The sequence below is a fragment of the Anabrus simplex genome, chromosome 2, assembly GCF_040414725.1.
Source record: "Anabrus simplex isolate iqAnaSimp1 chromosome 2, ASM4041472v1, whole genome shotgun sequence".
NCBI classification, from domain to species: domain Eukaryota; kingdom Metazoa; phylum Arthropoda; class Insecta; order Orthoptera; family Tettigoniidae; genus Anabrus; species Anabrus simplex.
In genome coordinates, this window is record NC_090266.1 from 758328457 (window position 1) to 758347171 (window position 18715).

Here is an 18715-nt window from a genome sequence, read left to right on the forward strand (position 1 = left end):
AAGGTCTTCGGAGACGCCGAGGTGCCGGAATTTCGTCCCGCAGGAGTTCTTTTATGTGCCAGTAAATCTACCGACACGGGGCTGTCGTATTTGAGCACCTTCAAATACAACCGGACTGAGCCAGGATCGAACCTCCCAAATTGGGGTTAGAAGGCCAGCGCCTTAACCGTCTGAGCCACTCAGCCCGGCTTTAATCTTTTAAGTCGTAGAGTCTAGGATACTTCCTTATGCATATCCATGCTACTTAGCTTAATCCATGTTTTCTGTTTTCACGTTCTTTATATTTCTCTTCCCACTTTCTTCTTATAATCTTACATAGTTTTGCTGTTCTTCCTAGTTTCTCCATTTTATGTTTAATTTGATTGTTAATTTCAGATTCATTTTCAACTTTACCTGTCTGTTTCCCATCTATATAACTTGCTCTGATTTTTCTTGTTTTATTGCAGTCTTTTAGTACGTATGCCACTTCCATGTCTTTACTGCATAAAAAGTACATTGATTTTCCTTATTTCTCGTCTTGTGGTTTTATTCTTATATACTCCCACGAATCACCAAATACTCGCGCTCATTTCCCTTCGTGTTTATATTTTAGTCCTTACATTCGATTAGACATTATAATTAATAAATAATAACATTAGAGACAGTTTACAAGACTTTTGATACTCAGTTATGACAATATTTCCCCCACTACTACCCAATCTTACCCTATGATAGAATTTATATTCCGAATGTGTATTTTCGATTGCTCTTGTTAACATCATACACCTGGCAGCCCTTATTTTGATGTTTCGTTCGGTGCTGATGTGCTATGCATATAATTTCCCCTCCTGCTTCTATTTTTAGTCTCAAAAAATACCGCTGCGCAACTATTCGTTAAACAATATCTGTTCGTATACTCATCCCTTCGCACATCATTCTCACTCCACTATTTCCGGTACAGATTGGCAATAAAATTATTATTTTTCAAATTAACTTACGACTACAGCCAACTCCACAATTCCACCAACCACTCCCCAAGTTTCTGCATCATATAGTAACTTTCCTTTAACTCCTGAATTAAATATGTTTTTACTGAACTTTATGTTCAAAATTTGGCCACTTTCCACCGAATCATGTTATACTAACCAAAACCTACTCAATATTTTTCCCTTTATCTGCTCCCTTTACCCATCTGCCATTGTTACTGTCGTCTCTAGGTATTAAATTGCTTTAACAACTTCTTGTCCATCACCACTATTTACTCTGTGAGAGTTTGTCACTCCCCTTTTATATACAATTGTTAATTCATTTTTAGATTCCACGCTTTACAACAATTTTCTAACTCAATGCTACCATTTTGAATCTTGGTGGGTGTTAATGTGGGTAGAAGTACATCGCCCGCGAAGATCAGACCTGGAATATCTTTGCTCTCTAGACATGGAAAAGTTCTTTTCTCAAAATAATAATATTAGGGACAGTTTACAAGACTTTTGATACTCAGTTCTAAAAATATTCCCCACATTATTACCCATCCTTCCCCTTTGACAGAACTTAAATTCCGAATGTGTGTTTTCGATTGCTCTTACCATCTGAGTTTATATTGCAACCTGCCTCAACTTATAGATGACAGCCCGGCCACTCACCGAATCGGAAGCTTTCTCTAAATCGGTTTACATTGTACGTACAACTCCACCACATAGAAATTTACACAACATTTACTGGATATTGCAGTCATTTCTTGAATCTTCTTGCACTTTTTGGAAAAGGCTCAAAGACTACTGCGGGCATCAATTCCCCGATTTAAAAACGAATTTTTACCGTAATTTGTTTCACTTATGTAACATTTAACCCTAAAAGTTTCATCACATATCTAACTTTGGATGGCTCGAAAAGTTAAATGATTGTGACGAATGTGTTTAAAAACAGCGCATTTTGTAAAGATATATATATATACCTTTCCTAGTTAAAGATTTTAGAATGAATTCCTTATTATTAAAGGGAAAGTGAATAGCTGTGGGGGATTTGTAGGATACCTCAGTAAATTTATTATCGTTGTTTATGTACAGTCGGAGCTCATTACGTTTCTTTACGTAAAGCGAGATAAGTACGCACAATTTTTGTCCTATATATTTTAACACATTTACCTTCGATCCATTATTCAAAGCTGTTCTGGTTCTTGTATGCGTGTGATGACGGTCCGTTCCGGAAGCAGCTTGGTACTACTATCGGCTTTACAGTACAACGCACACATTGCAGGTGTTTGGCAGATAGCCTACCTTAATGCCACTTGGCACTGCCTTGAAATGTCCATGACTGCTGAAAAATGAACTTATTAGTTGAATTTGTGCTGGTAAATATATATAATCTACTGAAGTGCAAATCCTCGCATATTCTCAACTATACAGACAATTCAGATAAATTAGAACTATTCTTTATACAGGTGTGTGGGTAAGAAAGTCAAAATAATTGCTGTTACTAATGTTATCCACAATTGTACAGCTTATCAAACATTTCATACGCAGAATTTAAAAAAATCCAGAGACAGCATGAAATCAGTCCAATTATATTGTTAAAATGACACTGTCTATGTTCAGTAGTTAGGTTATTGGCTGCAATATTGCATATTCCAATATTCCATTCATTATATTCTTGAGCTTGTAACTTGAATCAAAACAAATCTATCCCCGTACAGGTCATGAAGCCTCATGCAGACTGAGTGAACCTCTGGGCCATGTGCCGCCCCAGAAGTGGAAAGCTCGTTCTTTAACCTTTCAACTTCCTGGCGGGGATAGAACCCACGTCCTTCCGGATGAACCGAGCTCGCTTTTACCACCTCGGCTAGGTAGCCCCCTTGTTTCAATTTAGAACTCTGACCAGAAAGGTTCGGTCATCTAAGGTTCAGTATTGCATGAACTGTATCAACGAATTTTCGTTCTAAGCGATACATGTGCTGCGAGTCATTATTTCTCCCTTCAACACTGTCGCATAACGGTATTTCAAAGCACAACGACAATATCCAACCTACGGTTCCTTTTTCATTAACTACATATAATCATATAGGGTACAAGTTTTTTATTATTATTATTATTATTTTCTTCAAAGAGCCTGAGACATTGTAGCCATCAGTCCTGTATAATTCCTGGGTGTATAAACTATATCCGACAACCTTTTCATCCTGCGGTATTCTAGTGAGATTATTGGACTAGGGGTGGAAAGGAAGTATCTGTGTTCTGAACAAGCTTACTATCACAGTGCTTGGCTGGTGTTAAAACAAGGCACCGGGGAAACTATTTCAAGTATGCATGAGGTGGTGTTCAAACCAACCTATCTTCCTAGTCTTTGAGTACTTACCCTGAGCAAAGCTGATCAGTGATTGATGGTGGATACCTTTAACTTGTGTAGACTTTAACTTACGACCAACCTACATTTTAACTTTGAGAGGTGACTACTACGTCAAAGAGGTTGCTGAATGTAATAGAACTTCGAATCAGGCACACTTAGCTTCAGAATCTCTCAATTCTTAGCCTGCTGTGTAGCGCAGCTTGTTAGACACTATTGTTATGCAAAACACACTTTATGCTCAGTTTTGTCGAGTATCACCATGACCGAAGTTGCTTCTAAAAGGCGAAGCGAGCTATGTTCGTTCGACCTTGCCCCTTGATACTTGTTCCTTCACGCTCACAGGTACAAGTACACACCTCCCTGCGTCATGGTTTCTACTAAAGGTGGAAGGATGTGGAAACACATCAACAATATCTACTTTGCAAAAATTAACACCGAAATTAATCAGTCCTACCCGTTGTTCATAAAGCCTTCTCCGGCAACAGTGTTCAATGGTCGGAAATCTTTGGCACACATGAAGACACACGCTAGTTATGGTTTGCTTTGTGGTGCCGGGCAATGCTTGGCGAGAAGGGCTAGAATTAAAGTTGCAAACGTGTTTTTCTATAATGGGTTGTACCGGATTTACACTGACTGACAGTGACAATGCAACACCAAGGAGGAGTGGTTCGAAAGGGATGAAAGTTGGGGAAAAAACAGAGACGGCACGGATGAATAATTGATGTTTATTTCAAACCGATATGCAGGTTACACAATGCGCACGGCATCGACTCAGTAGGATGTAGGACCACCGCGAGCGGCGATGCACGCAGAAACACGTCGAGGTACAGAGTCAATAAGAGTGCGGATGGTGTCCTGAGGGATGGTTCTCCATTCTCCGTCAACCATTTGCCACAGTTGGTCGTCCGTACGAGGCTGGGGGAGAGTTTGCAAACGGCGTCCAATGAGATCCCACACGTGTTCGATTGGTGAGAGATCCGGAGAGTACGCTGGCCACAGAAGCATCTGTACACCTCGTAGAGCCTGTTGGGAGATGCGAGCAGTGTGTGGGCGGGCATTATCCTGCTGAAACAGAGCATTGGGCAGCCCCTGAAGGTACGGGAGTGCCACCGGCCGCAGCACATGCTGCACGTAGCGGTGGGCATTTAACGTGCCTTGAATACGCACTAGAGGTGACGTGGAATCATACGCAATAGCGCCCCAAACCATGATGCCGCGTTGTCTAGCGGTAGGGCGCTCCACAGTTACTGCCGGATTTGACCTTTCTCCACGCCGACGCCACACTCGTCTGCGGTGACTATCACTGACAGAACAGAAGCGTGACTCATCGGAGAACACGACGTTCCGCCATTCCCTCATCCAAGTCGCTCTAGCCCGGCACCATGCCAGGCGTGCACGTCTATGCTGTGGAGTCAATGGTAGTCTTCTGAGCGGACGCCGGGAGTGCAGGCCTCCTTCAACCAATCGACGGGAAATTGTTCTGGTCGATATTGGAACAGCCAGGGTGTCTTGCACATGCTGAAGAATGGCGGTTGACGTGGCGTGCGGGGCTGCCACCGCTTGGCGGCGGATGCGCCGATCCTCGCGTGCTGACGTCACTCGGGCTGCGCCTGGACCCCTCGCACGTGCCACATGTCCCTGCGCCAACCATCTTCGCCACAGGCGCTGCATCGTGGACACATCCCTATGGGTATCGGCTGCGATTTGACGAAGCGACCAACCTGCCCTTCTCAGCCCGATCACCATACCCCTCGTAAAGTCGTCTGTCTGCTGGAAATGCCTCCGTTGACGGCGGTCTGGCATTCTTAGCTATACACGTGTCCTGTGGCACACGACAACACGTTCTACAATGACTGTCGGCTGAGAAATCACGGTACGAAGTAGGCCATTCGCCAACGCCGTGTCCCATTTATCGTTCGCTACGTGCGCAGCACAGCGGCGCATTTCACATCATGAGCATACCTCAGTGACGTCAGTCTACCCTGCAATTGGCATAAAGTTCTGACCACTCCTTCTTGGTGTTGCATTTGCTCTGTCAGTCAGTGTATATGGTAACATTGCACTGCACGTATCACAGGAGACATACCCTATCTGCGGTTACCACAAGCAGGAACTTCTTCCAATCATCATAACTGAGCTCATCTGTCTTGATTAGTTTATATCCACTGTTGTGAATTTTATCCATAACGCTGTACTATGATGCACATGGCATGTTGAACTCAAAATTAATGGTTATTTCAACCATTCCATAATCTGTTTATACCTCCGAATTCCTGGCTTTTGTTCTTTGTAAACAAGGACTTGCTCATCTCTGGATGAACCACATTGCTTGCAACGTCAGTAAAGCAAGCAAGGTCATCCTCCCTAATCAGCAAATTTCGCTTCGAGCACGCCCTTTCGAACGAACTTGAGTAAATTCGGGCATTTTAGATATACTTGCTCCACTCATGCGTGATGTTGGTTGCATATAAAGCCAGGCACATCTTGCTCCGTCTTGGTTACCCGTCTTACGTTCGAACAATGCACACCTCCAGTAGATACCAGCGAACGAAATTTTTGAGCCTACACAATAAATGTTGCATCGGAAAGCTGTGCGTTATAAACGTGGTGCAAAATATAAATTCCGATCCTTTGTGTTTCATATCTGCGATTATATTTTTCACAAACTACCAAATATCATAGAAAGTGTTACTTCTAACTAAAAACCTGTACATACGAGTATGTGACGATGTTTTCATGTCAAAATAATTGTGTTAAATTAGCTTCTCCTGCTAACCCCGCGGTTGTGAGTTGCTCAGTACGGTTAGTACAGGGTAGTAGCAATAAAAGAGGCATTTTGTTATATCTTCTTTTTTTGCCTCCTGTATCTATTCTCAATACAAAAGTTACTCTTTAATTGTGATTAGACAAGTAAATATATGTTGTTTGAAGTAATGAAGGCTTTGTATTGACAAACGCTACCTCAAACCCATTCCTTTCTTCCCGCTATCCTGAGATGTATGAACACAGAAAAATGAACACATTTTCTCTCTTATTTATTTTCTCTAGGACTCAGCGGGTGACCATGCCACAGTGGATCGGTTTGGCTACCTAACATTGAAATCAGTGGTAAGTTAATGGATTCAACTGAGTATATAATGCAGTTACTTCAGTCTCCATATTAAGCATGAAAAGTGCATATATGAAAACAGATTTTTTTCCCCATGTCACAGGTAAGTAGGTGAAGTTGCGCCCACACTTGTAACTAATCACCGATTACCGCATCTGTAACATGATACGTTGATATGATGATACGTGATACGAGGCCTGGTTTCCATTATGTACCCGTATCATGTATCAGGCAACGCCATGTGTATCATTTTTAATTTTCCATGAAGCAGACTTGTATCAGTTGAATACAGAGGCAATATTTCTCAAACTCCAATTGGCTGTTCCTTGCTCATTTTCATTTCTTGTGTTTTTTAAATTAAACCGAGAAGCCCACGGTAATGAGGGTTCAAGTTTATTGCGAGATTTGCAATTCTAGTAAGTTAGTCGATCCGTATAACAACCTAATATCTATCAACCTTATCTTGAAGGTACATTTCAAAGAATGACAACGGCATTAAAATTTTCTTTGGACCATTCTGAAACCATTTTAGTGAAATCGAAAGAAGTTTTCATACAAACTTTGACTGCAAACCGAACGAAGTCTATGCAAGTGTATGGGCAAGCTATCCACACTATCCATATCTGTATCACGTATATTTCCTTTGATGTGACGGTAAAAGACCGAATCTGGGTGGAACAATCCCGATCCGATCATTGTATCATTTTTGATACGCGCACTTGACATAACATTCTGTTTTCACAGGCCGATCAGGTTACAGATAGGTTGATCTGATGCATCGTGGATGCACCTTAGTAGATCTACGTATTATTATCATCTTCACTGCCATCCAGTAGATATTGTTTAGTTCATGTAACGTTATTGCATCAATGATGAAGAATGGCCTTCTGAGACAAGAAGGAAATTGATGGGACCTGGGGTTTGAGAAGTTCTTTGGTGTGATATTAGTATCTTGTTTTGCGAATAATATGTATTATACTTATTTTTAGGACTGTCTGTTCCCTGGGCTCAATGGTCAGCATCGCGGCCATCGGTTCAGACGGTCCCGGTTTCGATTTCCTGTCGGATCGCGATTTTGTAGCCGCATCTGGTTATAATTGGGTGTTTCTGTATGCCTCAGTATACACCCTTCATATACACACGACACACTACACTACCAACCACTGCAAGCTGCTTTTACTTCGTATCGACACAGATAGGTCTTTTGGCGACGATGTGATAGAAACAGACTATTAGTGGGAACGAAGCGGCCGTGGCCTTAATTAAGGTATAGTCCCAGGATTTGCCTGGCGTGAAAATGGAACACCACAGAAAACCATCTTCGGGGCTGCCGACAGTCGGGTTCGAACCCACTATCTCCCGGATGAAAGCTCACAGCTCTGCGCCCCTAACCGCACGGCCAACTCTCCCGGTCCGAACCACTGCATGAACGTCAGAAGTGAATATATCCCTCCTCATGAAGTTGGACTCAGGAAGGACATTTGGTTGTAAAACAGGGCCAAGTTTACATGTGGGACACAGTTCGCACCCGAAACCTTACTACAGTGCGAAAAAAGTGGAGGAGGAAGTAGTAGTAGTACTAGTGGTAGTAATTAGTAATGACAGTAGAAGAATAAGAAGATCACGTATGTTTAGGACTAAAAGAACTGTGATGAAGTCGACTGTATGAGGAACTAGTCTGATCCTTGCTTCGAGGCTCACTAACAGTATGTCAACACATGCGGGACTAACATACCCTGCAGCGTGCGGCAGATAGTCCCTTTCCGTCTCACATTACATTAAATAAAATATTAATGTGGAATTTGAAATACATCAACGTGTGCCACCATGCTCTGGTATTGACATAGTGAGTTACCGTTCGCTTGGTTCAATTTCAATTTTTGTTTCTGCCACAAATTTAAGACGGATTTGAGGAAATGGAAAGGGGTACACTCAGCCTCAGCCGAGTTGTATGTATGTATGTATGTTTAGTCCTCAGCCCGAAGGCTGGTTGGATCCTCAACAGTTCCGCCATCAGCTGTCATAGATGGCCTAGACATCACTGAAGAGGCGTACTAGGGAAATGAGGAGTGAGGTAGTTTCCCGTTGCTTTCCTCACCGAGCCAGAAGTTGCTATTACACATCAGTCTGCCAAGCCCACTGAAATGCATGCACCAACTGGCCCTATGAGCAATATTTTCACACCATTCATAGCAGGGACTGGCTGCAGAAGGAATGGCATTACTAGCATTACTCATACCTCAGTCACTTTCATTTTGTCAAAGCTAAGGATAAAGCTGAGACAGATCAATGAAAGTAACAAAATTGCTCTAGCCCATACCAGAAGACATAGTGCACTGTAAACACTAGGTCCTGCCAGCAAAGGCACCAGCCGAGTTGATCGGTCAAAATCTTATTCTAGGCCATCGTACAAGTGAAGAAAATAACGGTAAACTACCTCACTCCTCATTTCCCTAGTACGCCTCTTCAGTGATGATTAGACCATCTATGACATCTGTTGGTATAGCTGTGGAGGATCAAACCAGCCTTCGGGCTGAACACCCAACATAAATCGTACAAGTGGTTTCCCATGATTACCCCATTTCTAACTACGAAGCAATTTGTAGTAAATGAGAACTCCTCTTCAAGTGAACTAATTAGTCCTCAGCACCTAATAAACAGTGGACTAAAAAGGGCGTCTTCTGATACAGAAAATGCGATGTAATTTTTGTTTATTCTGAGGAAGGTACTGTTATTATGTTAGACAAGTTATTTACGGATACGGATGGAAGTTGTTGTAAACGGTTAGAATTGTATTAAGTGTGGCAGGAAAGTGGTGAATCGGGTAGATTCATCGATGCTTCAACACAAATTCTGGGGTGATACATAATACAGGCTTAAGGCTCACTTCTTTCCCCGGTAATTATAAGTACACGCACTTCGCAGTAACAGAGAGGATCAGAAAAACTTCAGACACGCACAGATTACATAGGACTCTTCACTAGATGTCTCAACATTAATCCATGACGAGACAACAACAAACAGAAGTCTGTCGTCAAATAGCAGACAAATTTCTTGCATTCCGACTTGTTTCATTTACCAGTCGCAGATGAGAGGCTTGGTATCGTTTTCGGGGTACGAACAGCCTATTACGCACTTCATTGATGCAATAATGTAAGATTTTTTTTTTTGCTGCACGAATATTGCAGATATTCAGTATTTTCCCTTTTCTTCCTGCGATCTTTATTTTGCTGAGAAACAACAACTTTTCGGAGTAAGGAGGGATCGAGCTTCAAAACCCGAATATAATATTATACAATTATAGGAAATAAGTGACATGGATCAACAGAGTGCTTCTTGAGGAATGTCTGCTGGCTATTTTGGGTATCATACTAATTTGAAATTGAGTGCACTGTACGCAGTTGACATCGAATTACGTACCCATATTTATTCACTTTGTTAAAGAATTTCTTGGTCATTGTTTCTAAGGAATTTGTTAAGTTTTTATTGTAATTGCTCTCATAGTTGCTTACAGTTTACCCACATAAAAATTCTCTAATTAAACTCAAAACTGGCATCTCTTTTGCTAGTTTGTGTCATTAAGTCCTTCTGGATACCTTCTGCCATCCGTTCAGTGATTAGTATGTGTGACTGAATTCTGCTAATTTGTAAAGGATATGAACTTTGAATGTGTTAGTAATTTCATGCAGAGTTTTTCTCCTCTTACTTAGAAGTTCACATACGTATGTGTTTTTAATAAATGGATTCGTTTCTCAAATAATTTTTGGAGAGCCCAACTGTACAACATTGAAAAATATTTGTGTATATTAGGATACGATAAGGGTACAATTTGCGCAGTCATATTGCTGTGATGATAATGAAATTTATAATCGCTGAAATTCATATCTAAAAGCAATTTTCATTTTACATTTCCCTTTACCTTGACTAATATCATGTTTTTGTGATTTAGAAAGTGGTTTGCTGCGTTTTTTATTTCAACATTTGAAGCTTATTTTTAAGAAATTTTGGGCAATATGATGTTATGAATTTGTAGGAGCTATTAACATAATGTTGTTTCCTTCTTACCCTTCAAGTAGATTAGGTAACCTATTTTCCAAATATATCTTGTATTTGAAAATCAGTATATCTCTGAATTTGATATCTTTAGATATATAGACAGTTAAATTAAATTTTACTCTTTATTTTTGTAAAGTTTTCAGATTAATTTTTTAAAATTACTATGCCCTAAAAACTTGACTTATGTCTTATTTAGATATTAACAGTCTCCAAACTTTATCATTGCAAGTTCTTAATCTAATTCTCTTTCAGTAGTGCAGCTGTAGATGAAGGATAAGATGACATTCTTTCCGTCACCATTCATTTTCGTGGAGCAAAATTAATATCGCACACGACTTCAGAAGTATCCTTACTCGCTTTTTTTTTCAAATGTTCATACCCAGAATAGAATATTGTTTCTATAGCTTGAGAAAGTGGTGTTTGACTTGAAGCGATTTCTCACCTCAGGCGTTTCCTTGTAAGCACAAGTTTAAATGATGTAATGTGAGCCATTATAGATATAATTCCTTCATACAGCAATAAATGAGAATGTTTTTATCATGCTGTTTAAGTGTGAAGTTGGAACGACATTTCTGAGTGACCATTTCTAGACTTAGGCCTATATATAAAGATTAATTTTAACGCTATTTATTACTACTCCCATAGTAACTGTTGGTGTTTTGTACTTTTATCGCTAATCATGTTGAATCCATTCAGACTGTTCAAATAAAATAAATATGGCGAAAAATTATGATGATACGTTTGGTGCTTGATATGTTATATTTAAATGTTGTTACCTTTCCCAATAAGAATTAATCTTCAAGCAAGTTGTGCAGGCCTTATGTTACTCCAGAGCTTCTGTGCTGCAATGAATATCTTGAAGTAAATCAATATATCATACAATACCTCTCCTTGTAGAAGGAATGTTGATTATTCAAACTATTTGCATATCGACAACTAACATACATACATAGGGCCTACGTGTTAAGAAAGTTGGCAACGCGCTACGGGCCATGTAGCTGTAAACTTTAATTTGGAGGATTTTGGGTTCAAACCCTATCGTTGAATTCCCTGAATATAAATATCCGTGGTTTCACATTTCTACACCAGACAAATCCTGGAATTGTAGACTACCTTAATTAATGCCATTGCCACTTTATTCACCATTCTAACCCTTTCCTGACCCAACGTCATCGAAATCCTCTCTGTTATTGTGTGACGAGTTTAATTGCTAGCAAAAGACCCAAAACAAAACTAGTATGAAACACGATTACTTACGGTATATCTATTAAATATTATTGTGTAGATGTGTATGTCTGTGCGAAGTTTGCATATCCTGTGTGCCCTAATAAACCTCTTTCCCCTTTTCTATAAAATCTTGGGGCACTACGTATTTTCATTGTCTTTCAGTATTCGCCTATTTCTCACATCCTCACTGTTGAATCAGTTACTCAATTTGGCAATTTTCCATCATACATTAATATTGTACAGTGTCATCACATAAGCACTCATGTACACGGATTTATGTGAAAGTATTCTCTCGTTTTTGCGACTTAATTTCTTCATTGTAGATTTCATTCTGTGGACAACCGCACAAATACATTGTTAGAGGCTTGTTGAAGTGAAGACTACTCCACTTTCTTTTTCTTTACCACTACCTTCCTTCTAACTTATTTTTACTGAATTCTAAAGTGAGCCTGCTGATAACATGAAATTTTAACCTACAGGTATTCTTAAATGCTCAGTGCATCTACTGATGGATCCCAATACATTTCTAGCATCCGAAATGCCTCCATATGAAATCATTTTATTCGTCATGATCCACATGTCTTTATCATTTCTAGGACCGGTTGAGAAACTTCAAGTTTCAGATATAGAATATAGTTTAAAATGATTAGATATAGTTATATAGATATATGAAATTTTCTCCTATTGCCTCTCTGAAACTCACAAATTTTTACTTGTCAGAGATAATGGTGGTTGTATGGTGGAAGGAATACAAGATCCTCCTGAGAATAAAATATTCTAACATTCCTGTATCTCTCAGCAGTTGCTTCCACAACCTAAATACGTGCCTTTATTTGAATCTTTTGTGGTTTGTAGTGTGAATTCTTCTCCATATTGTAGATTTTTAACCATGAGTAATAACTGAGGACCTTAGTAAATGATCTCAACACGTTGGATATCATTTATTAGGATGAAGAACAGGCAATTTTGACCTGCTTTGACTCTTGCCTATCTTATGTTCAGGAGGATTTATTATATAAACCCTTACATATGGTCCTGGACCCATAACTGCTAGAGGTATACTTTTGAAATAATGATGCTCAGTTATCAAACACATTGAAAACCAACAGGATCGTTGTTCACCTCAGCTCTTCCATACTTCAGATGTAATTATAATTTTATGTACCTTATTTACAAGCATGCATGTATCTGTTGAAGGTACACTTATGATTGAGAGAATGAAGTTAGCACAATTAAGTAATATTGCTTGTTGATGTATGAGTGCAGTTCAAATTCACGATGTTCATAATTATGTTTCCAGGAGTGTTATTATTGTCCTCTGTTTTGCAGCAACAGCAACAGTTGGCTGAATTAGGCAGAAAGCAGTTAGAGCAAGCGATGCAACAACTTCAAGAACAACTGCAGCTCAATCTCATTCAGCAGACGCACCTGCTGCAGTCAGGCGACAAAAAGAAAGCATCTGGTCCTTTACAACAGCTTGCCTTGCAGCAACAACAGTTAATGCAGCAGCTGCAGATTACTCAGAGGCAGTATTTGCTTCAACAGGGTATTGGCATCCAGCCAATGGTTTTGGCTCAAGCTCAGGCACAAGCACAGGCGCAAGCTCAGGCACAAGGCGCAGGTAGGACCAAGGCCAATGCCAGCTCTGGTCGGGATGGTGGGCAAATGAATGAGTGGTTTAGAGTTCTCTTTACCCCTCCACACGATCCTTGAAAATGAGGCCATGCTGGGGTAGGAGATTCAAGTTCAAAGATTAACCAAGCATATTGTGCTGTAAATTTTTATAGCTGTTACCTGCAACAGTTTAATGCAGGTGATGTTCATGGAATGTAATAATGGTGAAATATAATAATTGTCATGACATAAATGTATCAGTGTGGAGCATAAGTGAGAATAGTCACAACCATTCAGTTATCGGTATTACAAGAATAAATAACTTTCAATATGTTCTAGTGAATTTCATTATGCATTGCAAAGTTATCCTTTAAAACATAGTCTTGGCTTTGTTTATGCTTCCAAATAAAGAAGAAACCTTCAGCACTGATTTATTTTCCTATGCTAAGATGTCAACACTTTTGGGATCACCTTTGCTGCATGCTGAAACAAGAAGATTGATGAGTGTTGCAATGTCTCATTAATGATTCCAGTGTTCAGATATTCACGAGGATTAAACGTTATTTCTGAAATAGTTTCTTAATGAGTCTGTAAATATATGGACACATAACTGTTTTACTTCAATACCCTTAAGGTTATTGAACTGAGCCAGGCTTGACGCTTGAGTTTGGAGGGTCACAGCATTATCAGTGACATCAATAAGAAATATAAGGAACAGAAGAAATACATGAAAGAAGACAATGAATATAACTAAATGAGAAGATCATGGGTGTTTAATGGATAGAATCACATGACAGAAACTTCTTTTTAGTTATTACCTAATGTGTTCCGTGCTACAACAGTAATAATCATGATCATTGGGTTTAGATGCAAAGTTAGATTTTTCTCGAATTGAGAAGTGCAATACCAAGGAGAATACTTATATACAGAAAAAATGACTCATACTATTATCTGTGTAGTGATACCAGCTGTGATTTCTGTTTAAATACAGTGGATAAATACTGTTACTCAAATACGCATAGTAATAATAAGTCACAGGAAATGTGATTCATTACTCTATAATATTGTTTCAAATTAATATTAGTCTTTCTCATTTCTCAAGAATAAATCAACCCAAATATTCATGTCAACTGGTACATACATTTTTTAAACAATTGTCTGAAATGGAATGACAATTGATGCATTATACATATATCAACGAAGGCTTGTAATGACTTCAAAGACGAGTGTTCAAATGCATGTTTTAATATTTATCAAGTCAATTCATTATCAAGGAGGATATGAAGATTAGCATAATACACCTGTTTCAAGAATGTGAATTTCCAGTTATTACTTCCAAATCATTAGAAAATTTAAATGAAGTTGACTAAAAGTGCCTCAAATACACATATTTTTCAGTGAAATCTGATGAAATTTTATGATTTTCCCAGGTTCTAACTGGTAAAGGAATTGGAAATTTGTTATATTCAAGCATACATTTGCCTGTCAACAACAGTGACATAATTGAAATATTTCCTTCATTTACAACTATTTGCAGTACATGCACTTTTTTTACTAAATTGAGGCAATTCACTCACTATAATAATTCAAGCTGAGTGTTATCTTCTAATTAATAGTGTATTTATGTTATGGAATAATTATGGAGGAGGAAATGAGAAGATGTACGAGATTTTGAGAGAAGAGTATCCAATACCTATCAACTTAAACAGGACAGAAGGTATTCAGAATGAAATTATAAATCAATTTGCGTTTCTAAAGTTTGTACAAGTTCATTTAACACTTAATTAGTGTGAAGAACTGCCATTTTACGAGCATATTATTATTATTGCATATATAACATATTTATCAATTTGTCACTAGCCATTGAACATTTGTGTAATGAGGAATACTGCATGGCTTATCTTATTGGTGTGAAGAATTCATGTATACAAGGAATATTTGTTGAATTATTCCTCGTATTGGACACTATAATACATTTTTAACAATGAAAATATGAAAACCTACAACCTTTTTTCCAGTCAATGACCGGGTCAGGGATGGGATGAATGAAGCCCCCAACTTGCAGCGAGGATAGGAATTGTGCCGGCTGCCGAGGCTTGTCGCACTCCTCTGGGGCAATGATTGCTGACTGACAGATGAAATGAAATGATAGTGGAGAGTGTTGCTGGAATGAAAGATGACAGGGAAAACTGGAGTACCCGGAGAAAAACCTGTCCCGCCTCCGCTTTGTCCAGCACAAATCTCACATGGAGTGATCGGGATTTGAACCACAGTATCCAGTGCTGAAAGGCCAGCGCGCTGCTGCCTGAGCCACGGAGGCTACACATTTTTAAACAAGTGCCTTTTAAATAATGTAAAGCAAATCAATATAAGCAAGACAGATGATTGAATATAGCTGCAAAAGGAAGCTCGTCACAAATTATTCCTGCTATTACAACACATCATTATTTCTCACAGTTGGTTCGTACATGTTCTTCATTCAATTATTCAGGCCGTGAAGACCTTCAAAATGAAACATTTTACATCATATTGGCAGTCAGAAAGTATATCAATATGTACCCTTTACTGAGTCCACAGATGTCGCTAATAATTCACAACGATGCATTCTGGTTCAAATTATGGAGGATGCTGAAGGAATACAAGAGCCAAAAATTATGTAAGATAAGTTCAATATTATACAAGCAGTGCCCCAGAATGAAAAGTATGCTTGGACTTTATTTCGTCAACTGTCCTGGTTGGTGTGAATACTAATGTTTATTTATCCATTGATGTTGGAATATCCCAGTCATTACTTAATTATTCATCTAATAAAGTAGATAAAATATTTTGCTCAACAAAATTTGGAATAATTATTGATAGGTGAGATTTATACTTATTAATGATTAAATATATTGAAGATTCGGCTAGAATATAACTAGCGTCTCTACAAATAGAAATTGGCGACGAAGAAAATTTGACTGTAAGTCTAGGATATTGAAGATTCAGCTAGAATGTAACTGGCGTCTACATATAGGAATTGGCGATGAAGAAAATCTGACTGTAAGTCTTGGAATTTCCTTTAACTAACTTTATAATAAAGTATGATCTAATTCTAAGACAGTCTGGAGAATCCTGGCGTGTAGAATGCTCATACTTTCTTCAGTTTTGAACAACCTGAATTTCTAAACTCTTCTCTGGAACTGGCAAATCTCTGTGTGTTTTAGAGAATTTGGTTTATAAATACTATGAAGATAATGGAGTGTAACCATCTGTTGTTGGTAAATAACTACAGAGAATATGGCAAGAAGAAAAGCACGAAGAATATCAAGTTATCTAGCGATTGGCTATTATCAAGTATTACAAATGTGTTATAGTCATAACCTCATGTGAGCTGTAAAATACTTTTATAGTTATATCAAAATTTAGACTTCCTTAACTGAGTTGCAATGAAATTAGAAGAATATTTCATTGGTAGATATAAAGCTTATTAACAGTCTTCGTATGTTTTAATACTACAAGGAAAAAAGAAAGTGAACGTTCAAAATTGAAAGGTCCTAATTTAATACAGTACAGAAAATGTGATATTTTCAAGTCATGGTCAGAAATCAAAGAATAAGTATAATTTTAAGATGTTTAGTGTTGTAAATTAAACCAACAAATGTTTTAATTGCGGCAAAAATATTCACAACTCAGATAGTAAGTCCTTACAAAAAGATCAGCAAACATTTTATGAAAACGACATAAACCACTAATAATGGCGTATGGCCTCTGGAGAGGCCTGGTACGGGTCTTTTTCTTGTAGACAGCCTATTAGGTGACCTGCATGTCTGTGAAGATGAGGGCCATACCTAGGATGATTTCTAATGCTGAATACGCCAGATGCACCCAGCCCCCGAGCCATTGGAATTAACCAATTAAGGTTAGAATCTCCGACCCGGCCGGGAATCGAACCCGGGACGCTCTGGACCAAAGTCCAGCACGCTAACCATTTAGCTATGGAGCCAGACACATAAACCACTGAACTGGTAGAATAATTCTGAAGAGAAAAGTAGGAAGATGAACACTTGCATAGGACATATAAGTAATTAATGCTGAAGTAGTATGGCTTTTGTTGGGCCCTTCAGTTATGGTGACTATTTCAATGTTTTCACTCACTTCAAGAATTTATTTTGGAGAAAAAAATGAAATTTTGAATTCTTCTGTTGACATCCATTATATTGTTATAAGAATTATATTATAAATGAAGTCTTATTTGATGATGATCTGAATACGAAAGCAAAATATTTTAATTGGTGTATTTGGATACTACAGCACAACTGTAATATTATAATTTTGTACCAAAAATTAAAATTTCAGAGGCCCACAACTAAATAGTTTGTAATGCCATTTTACAAAATATATAAAATCATTGAGACTGATCACTTCAGAGTGTGATGTATATATTCTACATTGCTCAATGTAAAAAGAGGAGGTCCTGGAGGTGAATGATGAATTAATTAATTTCTTAATTATAAAATATGGTGAAGAGTACACTATTACATTTGTTGGTACGGTACAGAGATGCTGTAATAAATGAAAAATGGAAGTCTGATTTTATGGTTGCAACTTGCAGGAAAATCTCAAAATTCACACTTCCAGAACAAAACATAACAAAAATGTTTCGCAGTTCAAATGCAAGGGACTTGCTTCATCTTTAATAAAATTTGTTATTATGTTAACTGGCTTACTGTATGCTGTATAGAAAAGAGGTCTCCAGTGAAGAAATGCTCAGATATGGCACTGAAATTGTTCTAATTCAAGTGGCAGAACATCTTTATAAGAAAGTTCATTGAAATAAACATGCACAGCTCTGGGCAAAGAGGCATTTGAAGTGGAAAAATATGTTAAAGGTACGTTTTTCAAGTTGTTCATTCTGCATATTTTCAGCTCCATTGAAGGGCTACTTACCTGAAGCTAGTAGAGGATCTCGACCAGTTGGGTCTCCTTGGAAGTCCGCACTCCATGGGTGTCTGTCAGGAAAAAAGCATTTGCCTCATTGGCCAGGGCTGCAACATGCAATGAACCTGAAAACCAGCTTTGGACTGGAACTTCAACAGTCAAGAAGAAGATAAATAAGTGAGATGTTATAATTACTATGACAGTCCATCATCTGTGGAGGGGTGGAGTTTAATACATTAGTGATTACCAAACCAGACAATGTATCACTAACTTATGGAAATTATTTTTCCAGCAGGTATATCTATTCATTGATGAGCCCAACATCCCCCAGAGCTTGTAAAAAGTAAAATAAATAAAGAAAATGAAAGAAAATTTGAACTATGAAGTTTTAAAGTCTGAATATTGGGAAGTGTAAGACGGACACCCACTACAGTGCGGAGTTCCCATGAGCCTCATAGTAATTGACAGAAA

At 38.4% G+C, this 18715-nt stretch overlaps 1 protein-coding gene across 1 annotated transcript in view; it reads left to right on the forward strand.

Moving 5' to 3' along the window:
• Positions 1 to 18715, forward strand: part of LOC136864437 (forkhead box protein P1) — a 711481-nt gene that overhangs the window by 483051 nt on the left and 209715 nt on the right. The window contains exons 4-5 of the mRNA XM_067141428.2: positions 6370 to 6429; positions 13043 to 13334. Of these exons, the coding sequence (XP_066997529.2) occupies positions 6370 to 6429; positions 13043 to 13334 (352 nt within the window). The remainder of the gene's footprint in view (positions 1 to 6369; positions 6430 to 13042; positions 13335 to 18715) is intronic.